General features: G+C 48.5%; 3 protein-coding genes across 7 annotated transcripts; 2 read left to right on the top strand and 1 right to left on the bottom strand.

The window, feature by feature from the left end:
• Positions 1 to 2039: 2039 nt before the first annotated feature.
• LOC4812896 (large proline-rich protein BAG6) lies at positions 2040 to 8441 on the bottom strand. 5 transcript variants are annotated; one of them, XM_015187169.2, is made up of 12 exons: positions 8329 to 8441; positions 7952 to 8270; positions 7758 to 7875; positions 7482 to 7693; positions 6626 to 7414; positions 5863 to 6550; positions 5637 to 5717; positions 4828 to 5406; positions 4029 to 4601; positions 3845 to 3969; positions 3472 to 3783; positions 2040 to 3411 (listed from the first exon to the last, which is right to left on the bottom strand). In XM_015187169.2, the coding sequence occupies exons 2-12, from the start codon at positions 8015 to 8017 to the stop codon at positions 3064 to 3066; spliced, it is 3891 nt and encodes a 1296-aa protein (XP_015042655.2). In that variant the 5' UTR covers positions 8018 to 8270; positions 8329 to 8441; the 3' UTR covers positions 2040 to 3063. The 5 variants fall into 5 exon arrangements, with proteins under 5 accessions (XP_015042655.2, XP_015042657.2, XP_015042656.2 ...); XM_015187171.2 differs by having other exon boundaries at positions 3472 to 3741; XM_015187170.2 differs by having other exon boundaries at positions 4029 to 4598.
• A 6726-nt stretch (positions 8442 to 15167) lies between these two features.
• On the top strand, positions 15168 to 15849 carry LOC4813315 (cuticle protein LPCP-23). The gene has a single exon (XM_001353211.3). The coding sequence runs from the start codon at positions 15226 to 15228 to the stop codon at positions 15832 to 15834; it is 609 nt and encodes a 202-aa protein (XP_001353247.3). The 5' UTR covers positions 15168 to 15225; the 3' UTR covers positions 15835 to 15849.
• Positions 15850 to 17919: 2070 nt separating this feature from the next.
• Positions 17920 to 19325, top strand: LOC6900394 (zinc carboxypeptidase-like). The gene is made up of 2 exons (XM_002134751.2): positions 17920 to 18731; positions 18797 to 19325. The coding sequence occupies exons 1-2, from the start codon at positions 17953 to 17955 to the stop codon at positions 19257 to 19259; spliced, it is 1242 nt and encodes a 413-aa protein (XP_002134787.2). The 5' UTR covers positions 17920 to 17952; the 3' UTR covers positions 19260 to 19325.
• The last annotated feature ends 521 nt before the right edge of the window (positions 19326 to 19846 follow it).

Below are 19846 nucleotides of genomic sequence, written 5' to 3'. Positions count from 1 at the left end.
ATCTCTCTCGGGGTTTCGTCTGCTGTTTCTGCTGCACTCGCAGAGCTCTCGTGTCTCTTGTTTCTCTCTCCTGTGGAGCGACTTTTGGGTGGTTTGAGGCGCAAGTTTCGGCCCAAAGGCTATATCTTTTTAAGGTGAGGCATAGGTGATGGACTCTAAGAGGGCGTTCTCTCAATGGGCACCTATATATTTAGCCGTGGGAGAAAGAGAGAGAGCTGCAATTAATAGGCAACTCGAAAGAGCGGAAGTGCCTCCTAAATTATGAAAAGGTGAAGGTTTTGCAGAGAGCCCTCCCAAGGTAGATGAATGGCCTCACCTTTTTTTAATTACACCTTGGCCATTGGCCTATTGGGATGGAGGTAGGTAGGGTAGGTGGAGGCCTGCTGCCATGCCACAATTGTGCACGACACTCTATTACATGTGTTCCTGGTCTCTCGGCGCCAGGCATCAATCTCCATCTCCCATCGCCCATCGCCTATCTCGATCTGCAGCAGCAGCAGCATCAGCAGCAGCATCAGCAGAAGTCGGCGCCAGCGCTGCCTCCGCACATTGCTGCCACAGTGCACTGCTTGTGCGTGTTCTCCTCCAAGATGTGCCCCCTTTGAGTGCGAGGCTGGGAGTTGTCTTCTCAGGAACCTAGGCCATGCCGTCGTCGATCTATGTATGGGGCATCATTATCATCACATCATCATCGATGTACGGGTACGAGATGCATATGGATATGGACACATGTTCGATACACATGCTGCTGTTACATAGCCACGCACATATACATATACATATGTACAACCCTATGTATGTACATATGTACATATTAACGTGCATGTGGTGCATCTTGTTATGCTGCTTGTTTGTCTGTCTGGCTGCCACTTTTACGCACTTTTGATAAATTGTCCTTTACACACTGCCACGCTGCTGCACGCACATATGCGCGCTGCCGCCTGCCACACAATCTGGCAGCATCTTCGGGAGATGTTTTTAATTACTATTACCCCGATCTGCTCCGATCCGTTCCGTTTCAGTGCCTTATGCCGAGATGATCTTGGGAATGCCTAGGCTCTGCGCTCTGTGCTCCGGGCGCTGGGGTCTGGTCTTGAGGTCAAGGATTAGCGACAACACTAATTGAGATCGAGCCAAAAACATTTCAATCCCCCAGTGACTGTGATGAAAATTTTCCATCGAACCTACTTGGCGCCAGCCTCAATCACAGTGCAGCAAGGGAGCAGTAGGCCTGCGAGGAGCCATGCATCAAAGTCTGCAGCCTTAATTTATTTCAAAGTTCTGGGGACCCGCATACATAATGAACCAGGGGCCCCATAAATGCCCAGGCTGCGAATTCCGCGCATTCCCCGAGACGGAGACCGGAGACGCCGACCAGAGACCAGAGACCAGAGAGCAGAGAGCAGACCCAACCGAACCGCTTTCAATGCGCGTGCCAGCTCTCCCCTTTTGGGGGCAATTAATCAACGGGTGGAGAGGCCTTCAAGTGATTGCCACTTCTGCCTTCTGGCGGTGACACACACGCCCGGTCGCATCAGCCGCATCGCATCGCCATTTAGGCTGCAATCTCTGGAGTAGTTTGGGTACTGTTCTTTGTACGAGTTGATCCTTTTAAACGATCGATAAAGATCCGACCTAAAACTATTGGCATTCCCTTTTTCATACCCATACGATTCGACTATGTGCCTCCTCCAGCAGGTGCTATGGAGTGGGGGGATTGGCTATTAAATATCCAGAATATGGTGGATTGCTGGACCCTGGGATAGGATGTGAGCTGCATAAGTCCGTTAGTCCACCAAGCATCATTTAATTGTTTCTCAAAGGACGCACCATATCGATTTCGAATTTCTTTTGAGCATTCAAAAGGTGGTCACATGACATCTGCTGTTTTCTGCTTTACACTTTCGAAACGCACTGTCCACTGTCACGACCGAATAACTGTTGGTATTAAAAATATACATCGATTACGTAGCCACTCTATTTATAAAATCCAATCATCACAGAGTAAATATTTAAAGAAAAGCGCGATATATTAATTATTATTATTTATTCGTACAATTTTTATTTTCTTTGCTCGATTTTTGTTGTTTTTGATTTTGCGTATTTCTTCTTGTTTTTGCACATAAATATACTCAACAATTTTAATGTGACACTTTTTCGTGTTTCGAGTGCAGGCGACAACAATATTAAGAGTAGGATAAAGGAATTTCGTGACGATGGGGGATGGGGTCCGGTTGGATGGATGGAAAGGCAGATGGCGCGCCAGGTCGGTTGGTGTGGGATGCGGACCGGTGTTGGTACAGGTCGTTCCCTGTAGAAGCCCCTTCCTCTGCTCCATTAGCCGCGCGTAGGTTGTTGTAATGGGTCTGTTTTTGCACTGTCGCCACTTGAGCGGTGGCTGCAAATTCCTGACTGTTCGTCATCAACAGTCATGTGCCTTCAGGCGGCTCACGTCAATCGGCGCCAGCCAAAATATTTAGCTGGAATTCGGCTGTCGTCACGGGTCTCTGTTGGCCGAGACCCAATACGTCATGCGACACGGGGACGCCATCGCCACTTGGACTGCAATTGAAAGCATTTAGATGGTATCATGCCCTACCAAAGCCTCATCGTGTGTGGCCCTAGTCCATCCGCCGTTCATCAGCCATCGTCGATCGTCGATCGTCCATCGTCCATCGCCTTTGTTCCGGTTAATTGCTCCTTCTTTTTTGTATCGTTGTCCCAAATGGCTTCGCTTTTTGTGTGGGTTTCATTTCGTTTCCAGCAGTGTGTGGAAATATCGGTTGGGGATTATTATTATCATTCTATCGTATTACTCGGTGCGCTGGGTGTGGTGGTACTTCCGTATTCTGATTCCAATTGTGGTTGGTTCCGATTATGGTTTCCTTTGCCTGTTGTCGCCGCCGCTGTCGTCTCATAGTTTAAACAGAACTTATCAATTAACTAAAGTACTATATGTACGGTATACTTAAAGGTATAATGTACAACAAGCGCCACACACGCACAAACACACCGACGATGTGATGGGGGGGTCGCTTGTTAAGCTCCCAAAAGGTTTTTCGTCTACTTATGCTCTGTGAACTTGGCGATCTGCGGATACTTGCTGGGCGTAAAGTCAACGTCTTTCTTGATCCGATCCCGCACATTGGTGCGCATCGCCTCCGTGTAGGAGGCCAGCAGGGACGCATCGTGGGTCATCGAATCGATCACAGCATCTACGTTAACTGAGGAGCTGGCGGCAGTTCCGTTTGCATTGACACCCAGCCCGGCGCTCTGAATGGCCCGCTGCACCCCGCTGGCAATCAGACACTCCACGTTGGCCGTGGGCTTATCCGTCTGGATGATCTTGCGACGCTTGGCGGACATGCCAGAGATGTAGGCATCAGAGTAGGGTGGCTGAGGGCTGTTTTGCTGCGGAAACACCGAGAGATTTTCATTTCTGATCAGATGGGGCAAGTTTGGGGCACTTACCTCAGCCTGCGTCTGTAGGTCGCGCGTTATCGCGGGCAACCAGTCACTGGGGAAACTCATGTGCCAGGACTCGGAGCCGAGAACCACCGGTGGAAGAGATGTCTCCGCTACGGGAACACTGTTGCTGGTGGTGGTGGCGGTGGTGCTTGTGTTGCTGTTGCTGTTACTGTTACTGCTACTGCTGCCAGCCACTTCAGTCATCTCCACGTCCGTGTCGAGTACCTCCGCCTGTGCCTGCTGATGCGGCTGGTTCGGCTGTTTTGGCTGTTGCTGCAGATTGAAGGCACGCGACGGTTGCGCACCAAATTGCGGCTGTGATTTATTGCGTTTTGCATAAGGCTTAATGGTAAAAGACAGGATTCAGGGAACTTACCTCGCCAGCAGTGCCAAGGTCTGTCTGCGCGTTCCGCAGGACGAGGAACTGTTGGGCATCTGCGGTGTCTGTCTGGGTTGGAATTCTGGGGTCAACGTAGACCCACAAGGCTTGGTTCTGAAAACCTGCAAGAAGATCAGTGATGAAGAGCCAAACTGTTAGTGTGCAGGAAGGATATACTCACTGGTACGCCGCAGTGGGTTGCGCAGTCTGGCCATCGTTAGGTGCCAGTAAATCTCCGCATTGTCACTGCCCAGGCAAAGTAAGAGCACGCTGAACAGCCGTACGCGGAACTGCTCACAGATCTTCTTGAGGTTCTGCTCGAACTGGCCCACAGTGCTGGGGGCCGAAATGCACAGTTCCATGATGAGGCGCAAACTCTGGCGCAAGATGTTGGTTACAGATTCGCGCGAGTCGTACTGCGGCAGCTCGTACTGCGGCAAAAAGATCAGGCTCTCGGTGAACCACTCAAGGGCGCGGCTGATGGCGCCGGGTATGGTCTCCTCGTTGATGGGCGCTCCCTCGAAGACGCTGTCGTTCAGAAAGCTGCTCAGCTCCGAGCGCAGATTACTCGATCTATCACTGAAGGGTGATGATGATGTCGGTGTGACTGTGGGTGTGACTGGGACTGCAGCTGTAGCTGTAGCTTCTGTAGGTGGAACGCTCATGTTGACCGCGCTTGTGCGGTTGGGTGTGGTGAAAAAGTTGACCATTTCGGCAATTCCATCCGTGTTGTTGACGGCGCTGGCTGAAGCTGCTTGCGAAATATTTCGTACAGCATTAAACAACGTATTTGAGGTTCTTGATGATGGGGTTAATGGTAAGAGTAAGCCACTGGAAACCACTGCCCGAAAGGTGTGCCTTGGCAGCCCCAAGGCACACCCTTCTATCGAGTCGCATGAATTGTGGTTTCCGACTGTATATTTGTGCAATGAGAGAGAGTGAGGGTGGCAGACAACGAAGATCTGGGTAGGAAAACTTACCAGAAGGCTCTCCTACGTCGGCGGCCGAGGCAGCCGATGCAATAAAGGAGGAGGGGGAATCGGCGTCTTCCATAGCTGCGTTTGGCCTGCGATTGTTATTGGCGCTACTGTTGTTGTTGTTTTGCGGCAGCGGCTCCGGCTCGCGAATGTGGTGGCTGTTACACGGCAGGAAGCGGTCGAAGGCCGTGTGAGTCGGTGCGATGCGTCCGCCCCAGTTGTTGTTGCCGCCAATCTGGATCTGGGGCCGTGACGTGGAGCGCGTCTGTGTGGCGGTTGTCGGCAATGTGTTGGCCCGCTGCTCTCCACTGCGTGTGCCTGTCGAGGTCGAGGCTCCTCCAGTGCTGGAACTGCTGTTGGCCGCGGTAGCTGCTTCTTCTGCAGCCTGACCACTCTCGGTGGTCGCTTCGGGCGCTGACTCCGGCCCCGGGGCTGGGGGACGTGCGGCAGCAGCCATCACATGCACGGGCAAGTTGATGGACATAATGTTGGGGGCGCTGAACTCTACTTGCACATCGTTAGTATCGTTGGCGGCTCTGTTCACAACGGCCTGAATGAGACGGGCCATATCCAGCTGGGGATCTGCAAAGGAGGAAGCTTTAGCAGGGCCACCTTAACAGCGAATACGGGCAGGGATTAAAGATTGGAGGCTGGCAAGCCAAAAGAAAACGAAACAACAAGGTTAAAACGGAGCTGAGAGTCGCAGCTAGCAGCTCAGCGAACAAGGGATGCAAACGTGAATGAAATGAGCGTTACGGGACCATGTCTGAGATGGCGGGCAAAATCAACAACAATTAAACAACAAAACATACTGGGCGGTGGCAGGGCCACGGGCATATAGAGCCGCAGCCTAGGTGGCAATCGGGGCCCCTCAGATTGATCTGGAGCTTCATCTAGAAATTCGACAAAGGACATATGGGCGTTTCAAAAGTCAGGATACAGTTTAAGGTTAACAATTATGAAGTTCTTTAGGTATTACAGAAATCACAAATTGTAGATCTGAAACGCACTGTAAACTGTTGGACACCGAATTCTTACCCAAACCGAGACTCTGTGGCTGCGGCTGTGGCTGGGAGGCCTGAGGGCCTGCATTGCGTGTCACCATTGGCTCGTCGACGGGATCCTCAACGGGTCCACCCTGGGTAGGTATGCCAATGGCGGCCACCGCTCCGACAGCCATCTGAACAGCGGCTTCGGCTGCTTGAGCAACCTGAGCAGCTTCAGCGGAAGCAAGAGCTTCCCGGGCTGCACCCCGGGCCAAGACCGCAGTCCAAGGTACCGGATTGGTAGTCGCGGATCCTGCATCAGGCAGTTCGGCTGGTGCCGCGTTTGCTGCATTTGGTCTAGGATTTCCTCTGGCCATGGCTGACGCGTAGTTAGCACCTGCATGTGTAATAAGCTGTGCAGTTGCACTCAAAGTGTTTCTTGCAGCCTCTTCGACATTCCTTGATAGGCCTGGGGGGCGTGCACCGGGAGCACGCTGGTCAACATTATTGGTGGCCTGCTGTATGACCTCGAGGGGCGTAAAATGGGGCGCGAATATGTTATTGGAGCGTATGTAGCCGCTCTGCTCCACGAGAATGGGCCGACAGGTGAGCACGCGTGGGCCGGGCTGCGAGAGGTCCAGCATCAGGTCGGATATGGCGTGCTGAGCGTGCGATAAGTAGTGGAAGGCCTCCGAGACACGATCGAAGATGCGCTGGGCATTCTCCCGTGCAGTAGTGTCCTGCGGGGGAGGAGAACGAACTTTAGTAAGAGGTAAAGACCAGACACGGGTTCCCTTTTGGTAACTTTGGCTTACATTCTCCTCAAATGTGGGATCGTTCTCAAGTATATCGTAGTAGCGATCAACAAAGGGTGCCAGACGCGTCTGAACACCGCGGTAACGCTGTATGACATGGCCCAGCACCTGCGGGCGAGTGCGACGACGTGTAGCGCCATTTGGACCCCCATTGGCTGGGACGCCATCGCCGCCAGCTGGAGCATTGCTGGCACTCTCTGCAGCGCTGGGACCGGAAGCAGCAGCACCAGCACTAGCACTACCCGCAGGTTGACCACCTACAGCTCCCTCTGCATCCCCTTCTGGCGTGGGGGTGGCGGATCGGTCCGAGGCACCGTCTGGACCATCTTCATCGTCCGAGTCAATGACATCTTCAATTATGACGGTGGCGGCTGTGGTCTCGCCATTGGCGTCGGCAGCTGCTCCGGCGGCTCCCTCGAGAGTTGCCTCTCCGGCACGCGGCTCCATCGTCTCGCCACTCTCATTGGTGTAGACCGTGGGCAACTGTAGGACAGTGTAGTTGCGTGCGCCGGTGCGGGTAAGGGCGGCAGTTACCGCGTCCTGGACCATGTCGATGATGTTGTTGTTACGTGGCATATCAGTGGAAGAGACGCCTACCTCCACCACTGTCGACTCCATGGACCACCGACCGCGCTGCAGAATGTCCAGGGATTGGTTGTTAAGCCCCACCGAAGGGTTCTCCAGATAGGCGGCGATGTTGTTGGCGCAATCGATCATGTGCAGAGCGACAGTGATGCGATTGATGCAGAAGGACGAAGAGTTCGGGAAACGACCGGGTGGAGTGCGTGTCTACAGATTACATACAGATTAAATCAGTAAGCATCAAAAAAGAGAACCATCTCCTGGGGAGACTTACCCCAGCCCCGGGACCGTTGGGCACTGGTATGGACATCGTTCCTACTAGCATGCCATCGAGAGCGCGGAAGTAGGGCGAAGTGCGCATGCTGCCTGGCGGCGGACGTGTCACTGTGCGAGCGGGACGCATGGGCTCATCGTTGTGGCGAGCATTGGTGCCGCGCTGCGAGAAGGGCGGGCGCTCGGCGACGTGCAATACCTTGCCAGCGACATCTTCAAAGGAATATGCCAGCAGATTAGCAAAAGTACCTGCTGTGGCTAGGGACAAATGACTCACCGTATTCCTTGACTTGCTTATCGTCGGCCAGCACACGCCCCTGGTATATAATTCGCTGGTTCTCCGCTGCAATGCTGGTCTTCTCAGCTATTTGGTCCTTGAACTGGCGAATCGTGATCTACGTGGAGAGAGAGGGACGCGCGCGGGCTTTAGTCAAAGGGCTTCCACTCTGGACACACAACCTCAAAAATTACCTCATTGTCGATGTTGAATTCGTGTGTACGCGCATCCAAGGTTTTTACCTTCAGATTTATTTTCATTTTTACTGCTGTCTTTTATAAGGACTGCCACGAAAATCAGTGAAATTTGTTCTTTTGCACCGCACACCGCAAAAAAATTCCAAACAGACTGTTGCAAGGGTGCTGACGGGGGGAGGAAAATCGGTTTCGGTGTCGCTGCTGTCACCTTCTATCTCGCTCTCTGTTTCTCGCGCTAGCAGTTTTATTGTTTTCCCTTGCTCCTCGTCTTTTCTGATTTTCTCGTTGGTCGCTCACGCACGCAAAGTTTACCGAGCTGTGAAAAGTGTATGACGTATTAATTATATATAAATATGTATATATTAATATGTTACACTATTTGGTTTTCCAACAAGTTTAGTTGTTGTTATGTTATCGATCACAATATGCAGTCTGACCCTCAGAAATATACTGTTATATACCAACGGCACATACCAGCGGTATATTACAGTATATTTCTGAGGGTGCGGTATGCGATAGTAAGTCCGTGGGAGGAATTCCCAGGAGATGGTTGTCTTTTTTGATACTTACTAATATAATCTGTAGACACGCACTCCACCCGGTCGTTTCCCGAACTCGTCGTCCTTCTTCATCTATCGCATAACTGTGGCGCTGCCTATCTGGACCTACACCAACGAAAGTAGCAAAAAGCCGGCGCCGTTTGAACTGAAAAATGTATTTGATGTATGGTTAGTGCTTCAATACAATTTCGACTTCACAATATATAAAAACTTAAATGTTGTTACGAACCTTTCTTTTTCTTTGGGGCAAGTCCGGCTAGCCAGTCATCCCAGGGCTGGGTGCTTCCCAAGCCTTCAGGTCGCACAATATACCAACTGATTGGACATCTCGGACAATTGAAACAACTAAAATAACCGAAAAAAAAAATTGCAAACGGACACTACTCGACAATCAATATCCCATTCCCCTAACATAGATGTGGACCAGGTCGAGGTGTCGGTGTCTTACCTCTGACGTGCCCATCCTACCTGAGATCCGGGTCATAACGTTCTGAATCTCCCTGCCATGTGCAGTCACCCTCTCGGTTTTGCGGATCCTCCTCCCCCATACGAAACAATTAGAAATTCATTATTTTATTTCCTTATAATTTTTATCTCAACTTCACAATTTTACATATGGATACCTGTACTACCCTACCTATGCCTATTCATGCCCCACTCATCTTATTCTTACGGGTGGTTATATAAATAAATGGATAGGAATAACTAATATAAGAAATATAAATCATTTTATATATGTATGTATGTATGTATGTACGTACATATATAAGAAAAAATATATAAATAAATATGGACATATATAATTATATATAAATGGGGACATCTAAAAAAAAAAGAATTGAAGTAAATAAGTTAACTAATGCCATCCTCTCGCTGCCTAGCAGGGCGATGGACCCGCGCTTCGGCTCCTGGTTCCGTTATTGGATGAAATCGGAAATCTTCTCTCGTAACGGAATCGAAGAGCGCGCGGATCTCTTGCTTATTTTGGCCCTGCCACTCTGTCTAAAACTAATTACGCCCATCTCGCTTTAATGGTGTTTTGCCTATCGATATCTTTTGAATGCAACAATGTAATACTGGAGATAATATTGATATTTAAATATATCGATATGGCAATGATTTGTAGTTGATATTTTGTTTGGACTGGCGAAAATATTAATATGCATATTTTTGTGAGGTATATAATTCTCAGCAAATTGACATTATTTCTTCTTCCACGTCCAACGCTAATAAGCACGCGACTTTTGATTCTACTCGATATATCAATAGAAAACATCGAGTGTGTTTTTTTTGAATATACGATGATACGTCACGTCGTTCTTTTTCGGTCAGTCTGGCAGGGATGCTCTTGGCGGGTCACTTTTGAATTGTGCTTCTTTTCAACTAAATCTGAATACATTCGCTGTTCTAAGGCCTTTTCACCTTGAATTAGCTAAAATAACCAGGTCCCAAAGGAGTTCCTACCAATGATCACATTCGTACAAATAACTGCGCCTGAGCTCCATAAAAACGAAAAAACACATGTGTAATCCACCCCGACACCCATCGAATCCCCCTCTCCATTCCCACTACCAGGGCCCACCAGACTACCCTTCCGATTAAGCTGCCTTTGACTGCATCCTGTGGGAATTTTTCGGCACTGCACACGGAAGCGGCGCTTGAATAATAAAGAAAAGGAAAACAGGGGAAAGTCAACCAAGACGCAAAGGTGTGGAGGAATCTTTCGCTTTGAATATTTAAGTGGCGCTGCGGCAGCAGCAGCAGAAGTAGCAGGATGGGTAAAGCAAACCGCAGCTAACACAATTTTCCGTACCGTAACCCACGTTGCAAGAAATGTGCGGAAATTTGATTTAATGTCTGCGATTTTGAGCCTTTCCACGGTTTCAAAATGATTGGGCCGCTCCGAGCCCTTGTTCTTGCGGAAATGGGCCGGTCCTGGCAGATTTTTGAGTGGCGGCGACCCTGGGGAGATGCTTTTCAAACGGCAGGAAGATCAATGCACATTTTCTTAAAGGCAGAATTGAATTATACAAACGTCATATTTCTTTGGGCCATGCTTAAACGACACAGAGCCAGCCTGTACAATGTAATTTTATTAGTTACACAGACAAACAAATGCTTTCAGATAGCCCTTTATGGTTAGGTACAGGATCACAATTTTTGTTCAAGCCTTCAGCAGACTCTCAGCTCACTCGACTCACCAGGCGAAATCTGAATCCCAAAATCCAACACACAGGCAACCACTCCACGCTTAATACATACAAAACACGCACTTTTGTTTGTTTTCCTGTGTAGTTGTCACAATTTTTTTCGGATATCTTGAATTTTTTTGTACTAGTATTTATATTAGCAGCAAAATTAGTTTTACACATCGCAAAGAAATAAAACACCTCACGTCCTGAAACCAACTGACGCAAAAAAATCAAGGCACTCTGAGAACCTGTAGCGAAGTGTGGAACAGTGCAATTTTTTGACATTTATATAAATATGTATATATGTAAAGTACTGTTGTGGGTCTAATGAGGAATGAATTCGGTCCTTGGCATTACTTTTATGTACTGTAATTCTAAATGGGATACAGGCTAAGCCCTGTTTAAACGGGGTAGCAGTAGATTGGCAGAATTTACTCAAAAATAAAGCCCTTGCTGCATTGAAATTTAAATAATTAGCCAGAACAATTTCGCAATTGCAAAATAATCGGAAATAGCCTTTGGTGATGGAAAAAATCAAGAGTTTTTTGGTTTAATCCATAGCATAGTAATTAGAGAATCTATATAAATGATTTATTGAAATACGAATATACTACATGTATATACATATTAACATGCACATTTCTTTTGAAATGTGAGCTACGCATAGCTTGGCGAAATAAATAATAATTATTACAATTTATACACAGCCCGTGCCTTGGCCTGGGCTGGCGCCTGGGCCTGGGCCAAGTGCAAGTTTCACAATTTACAAATTGCTTTTAAATGGGCTGTAAAAAAGTTTTAATGAGTTTTCCCACCCCCCACCAGCCGTCCGACTTCTAAGCACCACATCCCTCGTGCACCCATTCCCCCCCATCCTCCTCCTCCGGTCGGCTATTGCTGTTTATGCATTTTCATTATCATTTTCTTTCATTTTTTTTGTAAGTATTTTGTTGTTCGCGTGTGCTGCCCTGCCCTCCCGTTTTCCGTTTTCCATTTCCATTTGTTATTTAGCAAGTATTTTTCGTTATTTTTCATTTCAGTAAAGTTTGTCCTGCCAGTGGCACAGGGCGATGGGCGTGACACTTGCTGTGCCATTGAATGGAAAGCGCTTGGACTCGGACCGAAGGACGCTTAATGAAATTATATCAATCGGGGGGGATCAGCCAGGACAGCCACCCCCAAAGAGCCAGGTCCTTCGAACGTCCAGGCCACGTCGCTCTGGCATCTGGCAAATGACATTTGCTTTCTCCAATTGTTCATATTTTCATTAAGCGCAATTTGAATTTCCCCAAATGTGTAGCCCGCAATCATTTTCTCTGGCAGTACAAGCTTCAACTTCGGAATCGGATAGAGCCCCAACTCCAGATCCTGTTCCTGTTCCAATTCCAGTCACTGCCGCAGCCACAGCTTCAGTCCTTCCTGTTCCTATCCCCAACACTGGTTGTAGTATGTTGCCATTTCTAATTTCGTTCTGGTTCTGGTCAAGTACAAGGTCCGTGGGCAGGTCTCACGTCAAATTAAATCAAGCTGTAATATAAAGAAAATTGAAGCCAAGTCCCCTTTGTGCCATAAAGCACGGCGATGAAGAAGAACAAACCCTCGGCGCAGCAGGGGAACGCTCAACGTCAAGACGCGATGGGGCAGGAGGGTGGAGTCATGGGGGTGCAGCAACTGATTGGCAATATAACACCAAGGAAGCTCTGGCTTCAGTCCACAGAGGCCCTTAACCCGTATGGAATGGCTAGAAACAGAACAAGATTAAAACACATTGCAAACACATAACGACGGCTGAGTTCTATTCTGTTCCTATATGAAATATGAAGTGAGAAATCCGCTGAGAATTATAATTCAAATCTAGATTTAGTAGCCGATATGAAACCTCTTTTAAACTGAATGCATTTTGATAGGTATCCAACTAGTACTGCTCCGAATCAGAGCATTTTCCAATTCGGACATACATACATACATATGTGCCGGAGTCTGTGCAAAAACATTTCGGTGGGTCCTGTAATTGCCTGTAAATAATTTCCACTTACCAAATGGCATTTTCCAACTGCACTGGCCTCATAAATACCACCGCGAACTAGCCAAACCGAACCGAACCGAACTGAACCAATTTATGGTCCACACTTAATCTAAGCTGTCAATGTGGATGCAACAGAGCAACCGGAACAGGCCAAAAACCGCCTGAGTGGAGGAGTGCAGGGGAGTGTCGATGGGAAACACTACTCGCATCGCATCGTAATTGCCGAGGGCATTACGACAAAAACGTAAAAGTGTTACGTTTCGAATTGACCAAAGTGAAGAAGTCGTAAAGTTTTAGTTGCATTCTGCCCTGTGGCTGTGCCTGTGCCTGTGCGGGTGCCGTCTTCGTCTTCGTTTTCGTCTTCGCCCTGGCATCGGACTCTTAATTTATGTTTCAGTTCCAATTAGCCAAACGAGGCGCGGGCTTTAATGCTCCTTTCAGCCAGTGGTAATTGACTTTCGGCCTGGCCCTGACGCGTCATTTGTAATTGTATATCAGCGGCAGAAGCAGCAGCAGAAGTAGCAGCAGCAGAGGGAAGGAGGGGGCGGGGAGTGCATGCCAGGCCAGCAGCGTTTATTAGCCATGGCAAAATGCAGCTAATTGAAGTTCAAATTGCGCTGCTTCCAAGAGTTGCAAGGTAAAAGGAAACCGTTCAAATGTAGGTACTCCCAATCGGCCTCCCACTCGCACTCACGTGTGATTCCTGTCAGTTCAATAAACATTAAGGCAGACGACAATGCAGACCTAGACGTAAACGAAGACGAATCCACTTAAGGCCACGTAAGCATCAAAAAAGAAAAATTCGAAAATAGCCGCCGAGAAATCTCTAGTGGACTCTATCTATCGACTATAAAATACTTCCTACTCGCGGAACAAAAAAAGAAAGACTAAAGCGTTTCATTCGATGCTGGATCGGCTAGATATATTCAATAGAATTTTTGGAAATTATTTGGCTAATTGTTAGATATCCTGCACCCGACGAAAACAAATAATAGGACTATAACTGCTATATCTTCCGGGTAAGATAACTTGTTTCTCTTGTCTGTTACAGCATTTGTGCCATCTGTGTGCGGGGTATCAAAAGAAAGCCGAATAAAGCGAAAGCCAATTCAAACACTTCCCACACAAAAGCAAAGGAAATAAAATCAAGCATAAATGCAATAATACAATTTATGTGCCAAATTTCATAAGGACCATAATGGACACAGCATACACTCCCCAGCACACAGCAATAATATACCATATCGAAAGGAGCCAACAAAGGTGACTCTGAAGTCGGACTCGCAGTCGGAATCGATGTAATCGTAATCGCATTTGATGCCGAGATGTTGATGCTATTTGTGTGTCATTTTCATTGCGAAAAACTTTTCCGTCTTTTCCGGCTAGCGGCAACGGTCAGGGCAACAATGTCCCCCAAACAAGCGCGCTTCCATCCATCCATCGTTCACCCTCTCTGACACCCCCACTCCCACTGCCACTGCCACTCCCAATCCCTGTGCCTTTTGTTGCTTTTTGGCCAAGTTAACAACATTTTCTTGACGTTTGCCAATTGCATTATGACTCAATTGGGGGCTGAACGAACGATTTTATGGACAGGAGACGGCAATACTGTGGCAACATCAACGCCAGAGCTGGACGCTTCAGAAGAAGATGGCTACGGAAGGAATAGCAAAAGTTGATCTAGCATCCGATGGTGTTCCGCATCTGTGAAAGAACTTTCATGACCGACTTCTTAGAGGAGCAGCAGCAGTGAAAGCCCCACAGATTTTACTTAATTCTGCTACATTGTTGTTCTGTTTGTTACACACACGTACGTACTCGTACATATAGCCGTATGTTTATCCGGTATCCGTTGGTCCGATTGAAAGGCTTGAAGAGCACACGAAACGGAAAATGCATTAACAATTTGGCTGCGTCGTTAATGCATCTCCAACGGGCCATAAATTGTGCTGGCCGTTGTATGTTTGGGCAATGCCGTGCACTTGATGGCCCTTCAGCGGTGAGCTGCCGCCTCCCAACATCATCTCCAGCTCCATCGCCATAGCCATCGCCATCGCCATCGCCATCGCCATCGCCGTGGCCAGCCGTGGAATGTGGAGCAAGTGCGCCGACCTTAGGACAACAGGCCAGGCCCGAGCATTATGCAATGCCTAGGCAAAGACGTGAATTTCGGTAATTGGGTCGACGACACGCCCTTCTCCAGCACATGCCACACTTGCTCCGAGCCTCGATGGCTGTGGCTGTAGCTGCGGCTCTGGCTGTGGCTTCGGCTGTCAATGCTGAATTGATTTGCCACGATCAAGAGATCGAGAAATGGATTTCTGAAAGTCACGCAAAGCCCAATTGCAAACGGGTTTAGGCCGTGCGGCAGTGCGGGCGGGAACATTATGAGTAATTGCCATTGCTGTGGGCCATATGCTGCCTGCCTCCTATATATGCCCCAGCAGCGGACCCAAATGGCAACAGTTGCTACAGATATCCCACAGCTTCAACATGGCCCATCAGTTCCTCAGCTTTGCCGCCTCCCTGCTGCTTATCCTGGCCCCCGCCTGGGCCGGCATCATTGCCCAGCCGACCATCGGCTACTACGGCGACGAGCACGCCGTGGCCCACACCCAGCAGAACGTGGTGCGTAGCTTCGACGGCACCGTCTCGCACTACGCCAAGTCCGTGGCCACACCGTACTCCCAGGTGCACAAGCAGGACACTCGCATCAGCAACAATGTCTACCAGCCGGCGATTGCCAAGACTGTGACCTACGCCGCCCCAGCTCCAGCTGCTGTCTACAACCACCACGCCCATCCTGAGCCTCAGCTCTTCACCCAGGCAGCTCCTCAGGCCGCCGTCTATCATCAGGCTGTCCAGGCAGCTCCTGTGGCCAATGTCTACCACCAGGAAGCTCCTCAGGCTTCTGTCTACCATCAGGCAGCTCCTCAGGCCGCCGTCTACCATCAGGCAGCTCCTCAGGCCTCTGTCTACCATCAGGCTGCTCCTCAGGCTTCAGTCTATCACCAAGCTCAGCCCGCCGTCATCCACTACTCACCGGCAGAGTCCGTTTCCCACATGAGCTTCGATGGCTTCGGCACCCATTGGGGATTCTAAGGGACTCATCTCTCTTCTCTAAGTTGTTAAATTAATTTTAATAATTAAATCGTGCGTTGAAAGAAATTCGTTGAAGATTTTTCTCAGTAAGAGTACCTTTGATGAGGGATGGATTTGCAGGAATGAAACTGCAATCGATAGCTTTTGGAACACAATATACGTAGCTCCTTTGAAAATATCTCATAAGTGTTCTCGAACTTCGAGCTTTCAAATGCCCGCTCTACATTCCATCCGAAAAGATAGATTTCAAACTTTGATTGCAACTAATTGAAATGGGTATCTCGACAACAGTCCCATAGCTTCAATGTAAACTTCAGGTATGGGGTAATTCATCTTTCACAAGTGCTTTCAAAAGAGCTATAGTAGAGTACAGAGAAATGCATCTTGTATTCGTAGATCGCAATGCTGATATGTTTTTGTCTTCATACCCTACTGTGACGTGGTTCAGCGACATATCTCAGATGTAAATGTAGGAATCTTTTCACATTTCCGTCCGCATCCCGGTGGACCTGGCTCACGAGTCCTTCGCTTGGCTAGGAGTTGGTCTCCGGATGCTCCTGCCTGCGGCCCGCTCCGTGCTTATCGCCCACGTTCGGAGGCTGCGTAAACAAATCATAAAAATCCACACAAAGTGCACTACAAATAGCCCCAAGTAGGACATTAGCTTGGGTCCTTGTTCGGTCCGTGCCTGGTTGCGGGCCAGTCGGATGGGAATGGAAAGCCAGTGGGGTACGTGATTTGTGCAGCGCAAACTTAAAAATCGGACATGGAGGCTACGTGACTCGCATGGCTCGCAGTCCAAGGACCTTTCCGAGAGAGCAGGATAGGAAGCAGTCGGTAGCCAGCAGCCAGCAGCCAGCAGGAATCAGGAATCAGGATGCTGCCATCGACTGACACAGCTTATGAACTAATAATATTTCCCCCTGCCCTCGTAAATTATGCACCTGGACAACTGCTTTGCTCGAGTGGCGTAATCTGGAAATTGAAATCACATTTTTGCAGCCTCATTAATTTTGCAAAGAATGATCTAAGGACAGAGCCCCGACCATCGCCGTGAGAGTCAATAGTCAATTTGTGTTCAAAGTTTTTTCCACATAGTTTTGCATAAATGATAGCTTCATTAGCTGGCCATCAAAGTAATGGCCAAAATGATTACCAGAATGGGGTCCAGCCACTGTTGGAGGGCACTGTTGTCTCCCTTTGGCGAGGCAAATTGAAAAAATGAGCAAATGGCAGAATGAAGCCATAAACTCCGCTTAAATGCAATAGTCCGGGATACCCAGAAGCCCCCACTTTTGTCCGCCACTTGAGTGCTAAAAGGCGCAATGATAAAATATTTGCCTGGCCCGGGCCAAGGCAAGTAAATTGTTGGCTCAAAAGTTGAAACAGCCAACAAAAACTCCGGGGAGAGAGCGCGAAAGCAGAGATGAAGAAAGGCCGTGCTGTCAGTTGCTGTTTTTGTTTAGTTGTTGCGGCTAAAGTTTGCTCCGTCCTTGTCCGGATCCTCATGGCCATCACGGCCAGCATGGCCCCATGACCATTCGCATCGCCATCCACATCGCCGCCACGGCCAAAAGGAAAGCCGGCAAAATAAAAATGCAAAAAAATGCCCAGTAAGACGTATTTATCAACATAATTACATTTTTTAATGGCTTTTTAAACCGCAAAATGGCAAAGCCGTAATCCGAGATAAAACTGGAGCACAAAAATGTACGAAATAGAGACAACTTCTTTAACATTCCCGGCTTGTTCCGGAGAACCTAGAAAATGTTATCTCAATTAGTGGATCGTACGCTGAAAGTGTTTCATATACAAGAAGATACAGTGAGGCTTTCGAGGATCTTGTCATAGATACACATATCTTTGGGGCTGTGCGGGTGGGAAAGGATTAGTCATTGGCGGATATATGCATTCGCATACGCACGATGAGTCTATTGGCGATTCCACTGATTCAGCCAGAGCAGATCTCGCATTCCCTGGAAAACTGACGGACTCATGCCAAGTTGGATATTTAGTGCATGCTGATACGATTACATAGTTTCTGCGCGACACAAGCCTATATAAGGGCTGCTACATGAAGGAAGCAAGTCAGTGCAACTGGTCGAACTTTGTGGCAGCATGTGGCGAGTTGTGTGTCTCCTTTTCTGCATCGCTGTGGCAGCCGCCATGGACTTGCCCAATCCTGATGAAGCAACACCAACAGTCGACTGGGCGGATGAACCAACATTTACACTCGGCTTGCAAGATGAAACAGAACTCGACTTGGAGGATGAACCAACACCAGCACTCAACTTGGAGGACTTTTACGGCTACAACGGCATGATGGAGTATCTGAGAAACCTGAGCCAGGCCTACTGTTGCACAGTGACCCGCCAGTCGCTGACCACCACCTACGAGAACCGATCCGTTGAGCTCGTGAAGATCTCGGACGGGCAGGGGACGTCGGAAAAGAAGGTCATCCTGCTGGATGCGGGTACCCACGGCAACGAATGGATAACCACCACAGTGGCCCTGAAGATTGTACACGAGCTGGTGGTGAATCAGGATGCGCATGCCAGACTCCTAGAGTCCTGTGACTGGTACGTCCTGCCCATGGTCAATCCGGATGGCTACACGTACTCGCTGGAGCAGAAACTCAAGCTCTGGCAGAAGAACCGCTCCCCGCACGGGGGCCAGTACGGAACCAATCTGAATCGCAACTATGACACGCACTGGAACTTGACGGAATATGCCCCAACACACAGCCAATACTATCCAGGGAGCTCCGCATTCTCCGAGTTGGAAACCTTGGCAGTCGGTAGTCTCATGCGAGATCTGGTGGAGACGAAACGCGAGTTCCTCTACATAACTCTGCACACAGAGAACAAGTCGATCTTCTATCCTTCAGTCTTCGATACGTAAGTTCTATATTAAACCTCGAAATTGGCTCAGTTTTTATCTCTCTCGCTCTCTCTCACTTCAGGAAGACAGGCAAGGCGGATGGGCTCCTCCATGCTATAGCTCAATTGGCCAGTGGCGCAATATTCGAAAAGACGAGGTCGGTGTACGTCCCCAGCCTGGCCTATGGATACGACGGTGTTGGCGGCACCAGCCTGGACTACGCCTACGAAGTCGGCATCCCATTGCTATTTGCCTTTGAGATGCCCGAGATGAGGGCGGAGGCTGAAAGCAAAACCACCTTCATCACCCATCAGGCCATGGAGGGTTGGGAGGGAGTCATGCATCTGGCGTTGGGGGCGCTCGAAATGTATAGCCCCAGTAAAAGCAGTTCCAATACCACCAGTCCACCATCTGATGGCTCGAAACACGCCAATTCGACATGTGCCCCAGCCACGAATGATGCCCCATCTGTAGATGGGAGCTTTGGTCTTCCCGCAGCCACTTTCAGTGCGCTTCTGGCATATCTGGCCTTGGCAGTGATGTAGTAGAGATAATCACTGATCAGCTCCAAAAAAATTTTTTTTTTTTAATATTTAGAATTACGAATAAAGAACAAATAAGAAACTATCAAACGCATACAAGTAGAGGGCAATGGAATTTATGATTGTATGTGATTTTGAATTTGCTCTCAGAGAGATTGGAAAAACTCCAATGTATTTGATTTCTCTTTCGATGCTCGAGCGAGTGACGCGCCTGCCAAACGCCACATTGCATCGTCGGATAAACTCAACCTGTTCGAATTGGATTTATACTTTGCAAATTACATCAGAATAAGCTATAGCTATGGACATAAAATATATAAACATATAAGTATGAATCGGCATTCACTTTCCCCGCGAGAAAATTCATGGGAACTCATCTACAGTCTTATCAATTGCCAGAGTCCAACTTTAAATAAGAAGCCGTTGTGAAATTCTGGTGAATTCAATTTGATTAAAAGTGAGCTCTAGTGTCCAGGGGATATTGGACTTGACTCTCGTTTGCTCTACAGCTGATTAAAGACAAGGACTATAATATTAATCAATCAGATAAGACATATTAATTATGAATGGTAGTATTTTGATATTTCCAT

This window comes from Drosophila pseudoobscura, chromosome X (genome assembly GCF_009870125.1).
Source record: "Drosophila pseudoobscura strain MV-25-SWS-2005 chromosome X, UCI_Dpse_MV25, whole genome shotgun sequence".
NCBI lineage: Eukaryota > Metazoa > Arthropoda > Insecta > Diptera > Drosophilidae > Drosophila > Drosophila pseudoobscura.
Note: the sequence above shows the minus strand (reverse complement) of the source record. Positions and strands in the feature narration are given on the sequence as shown.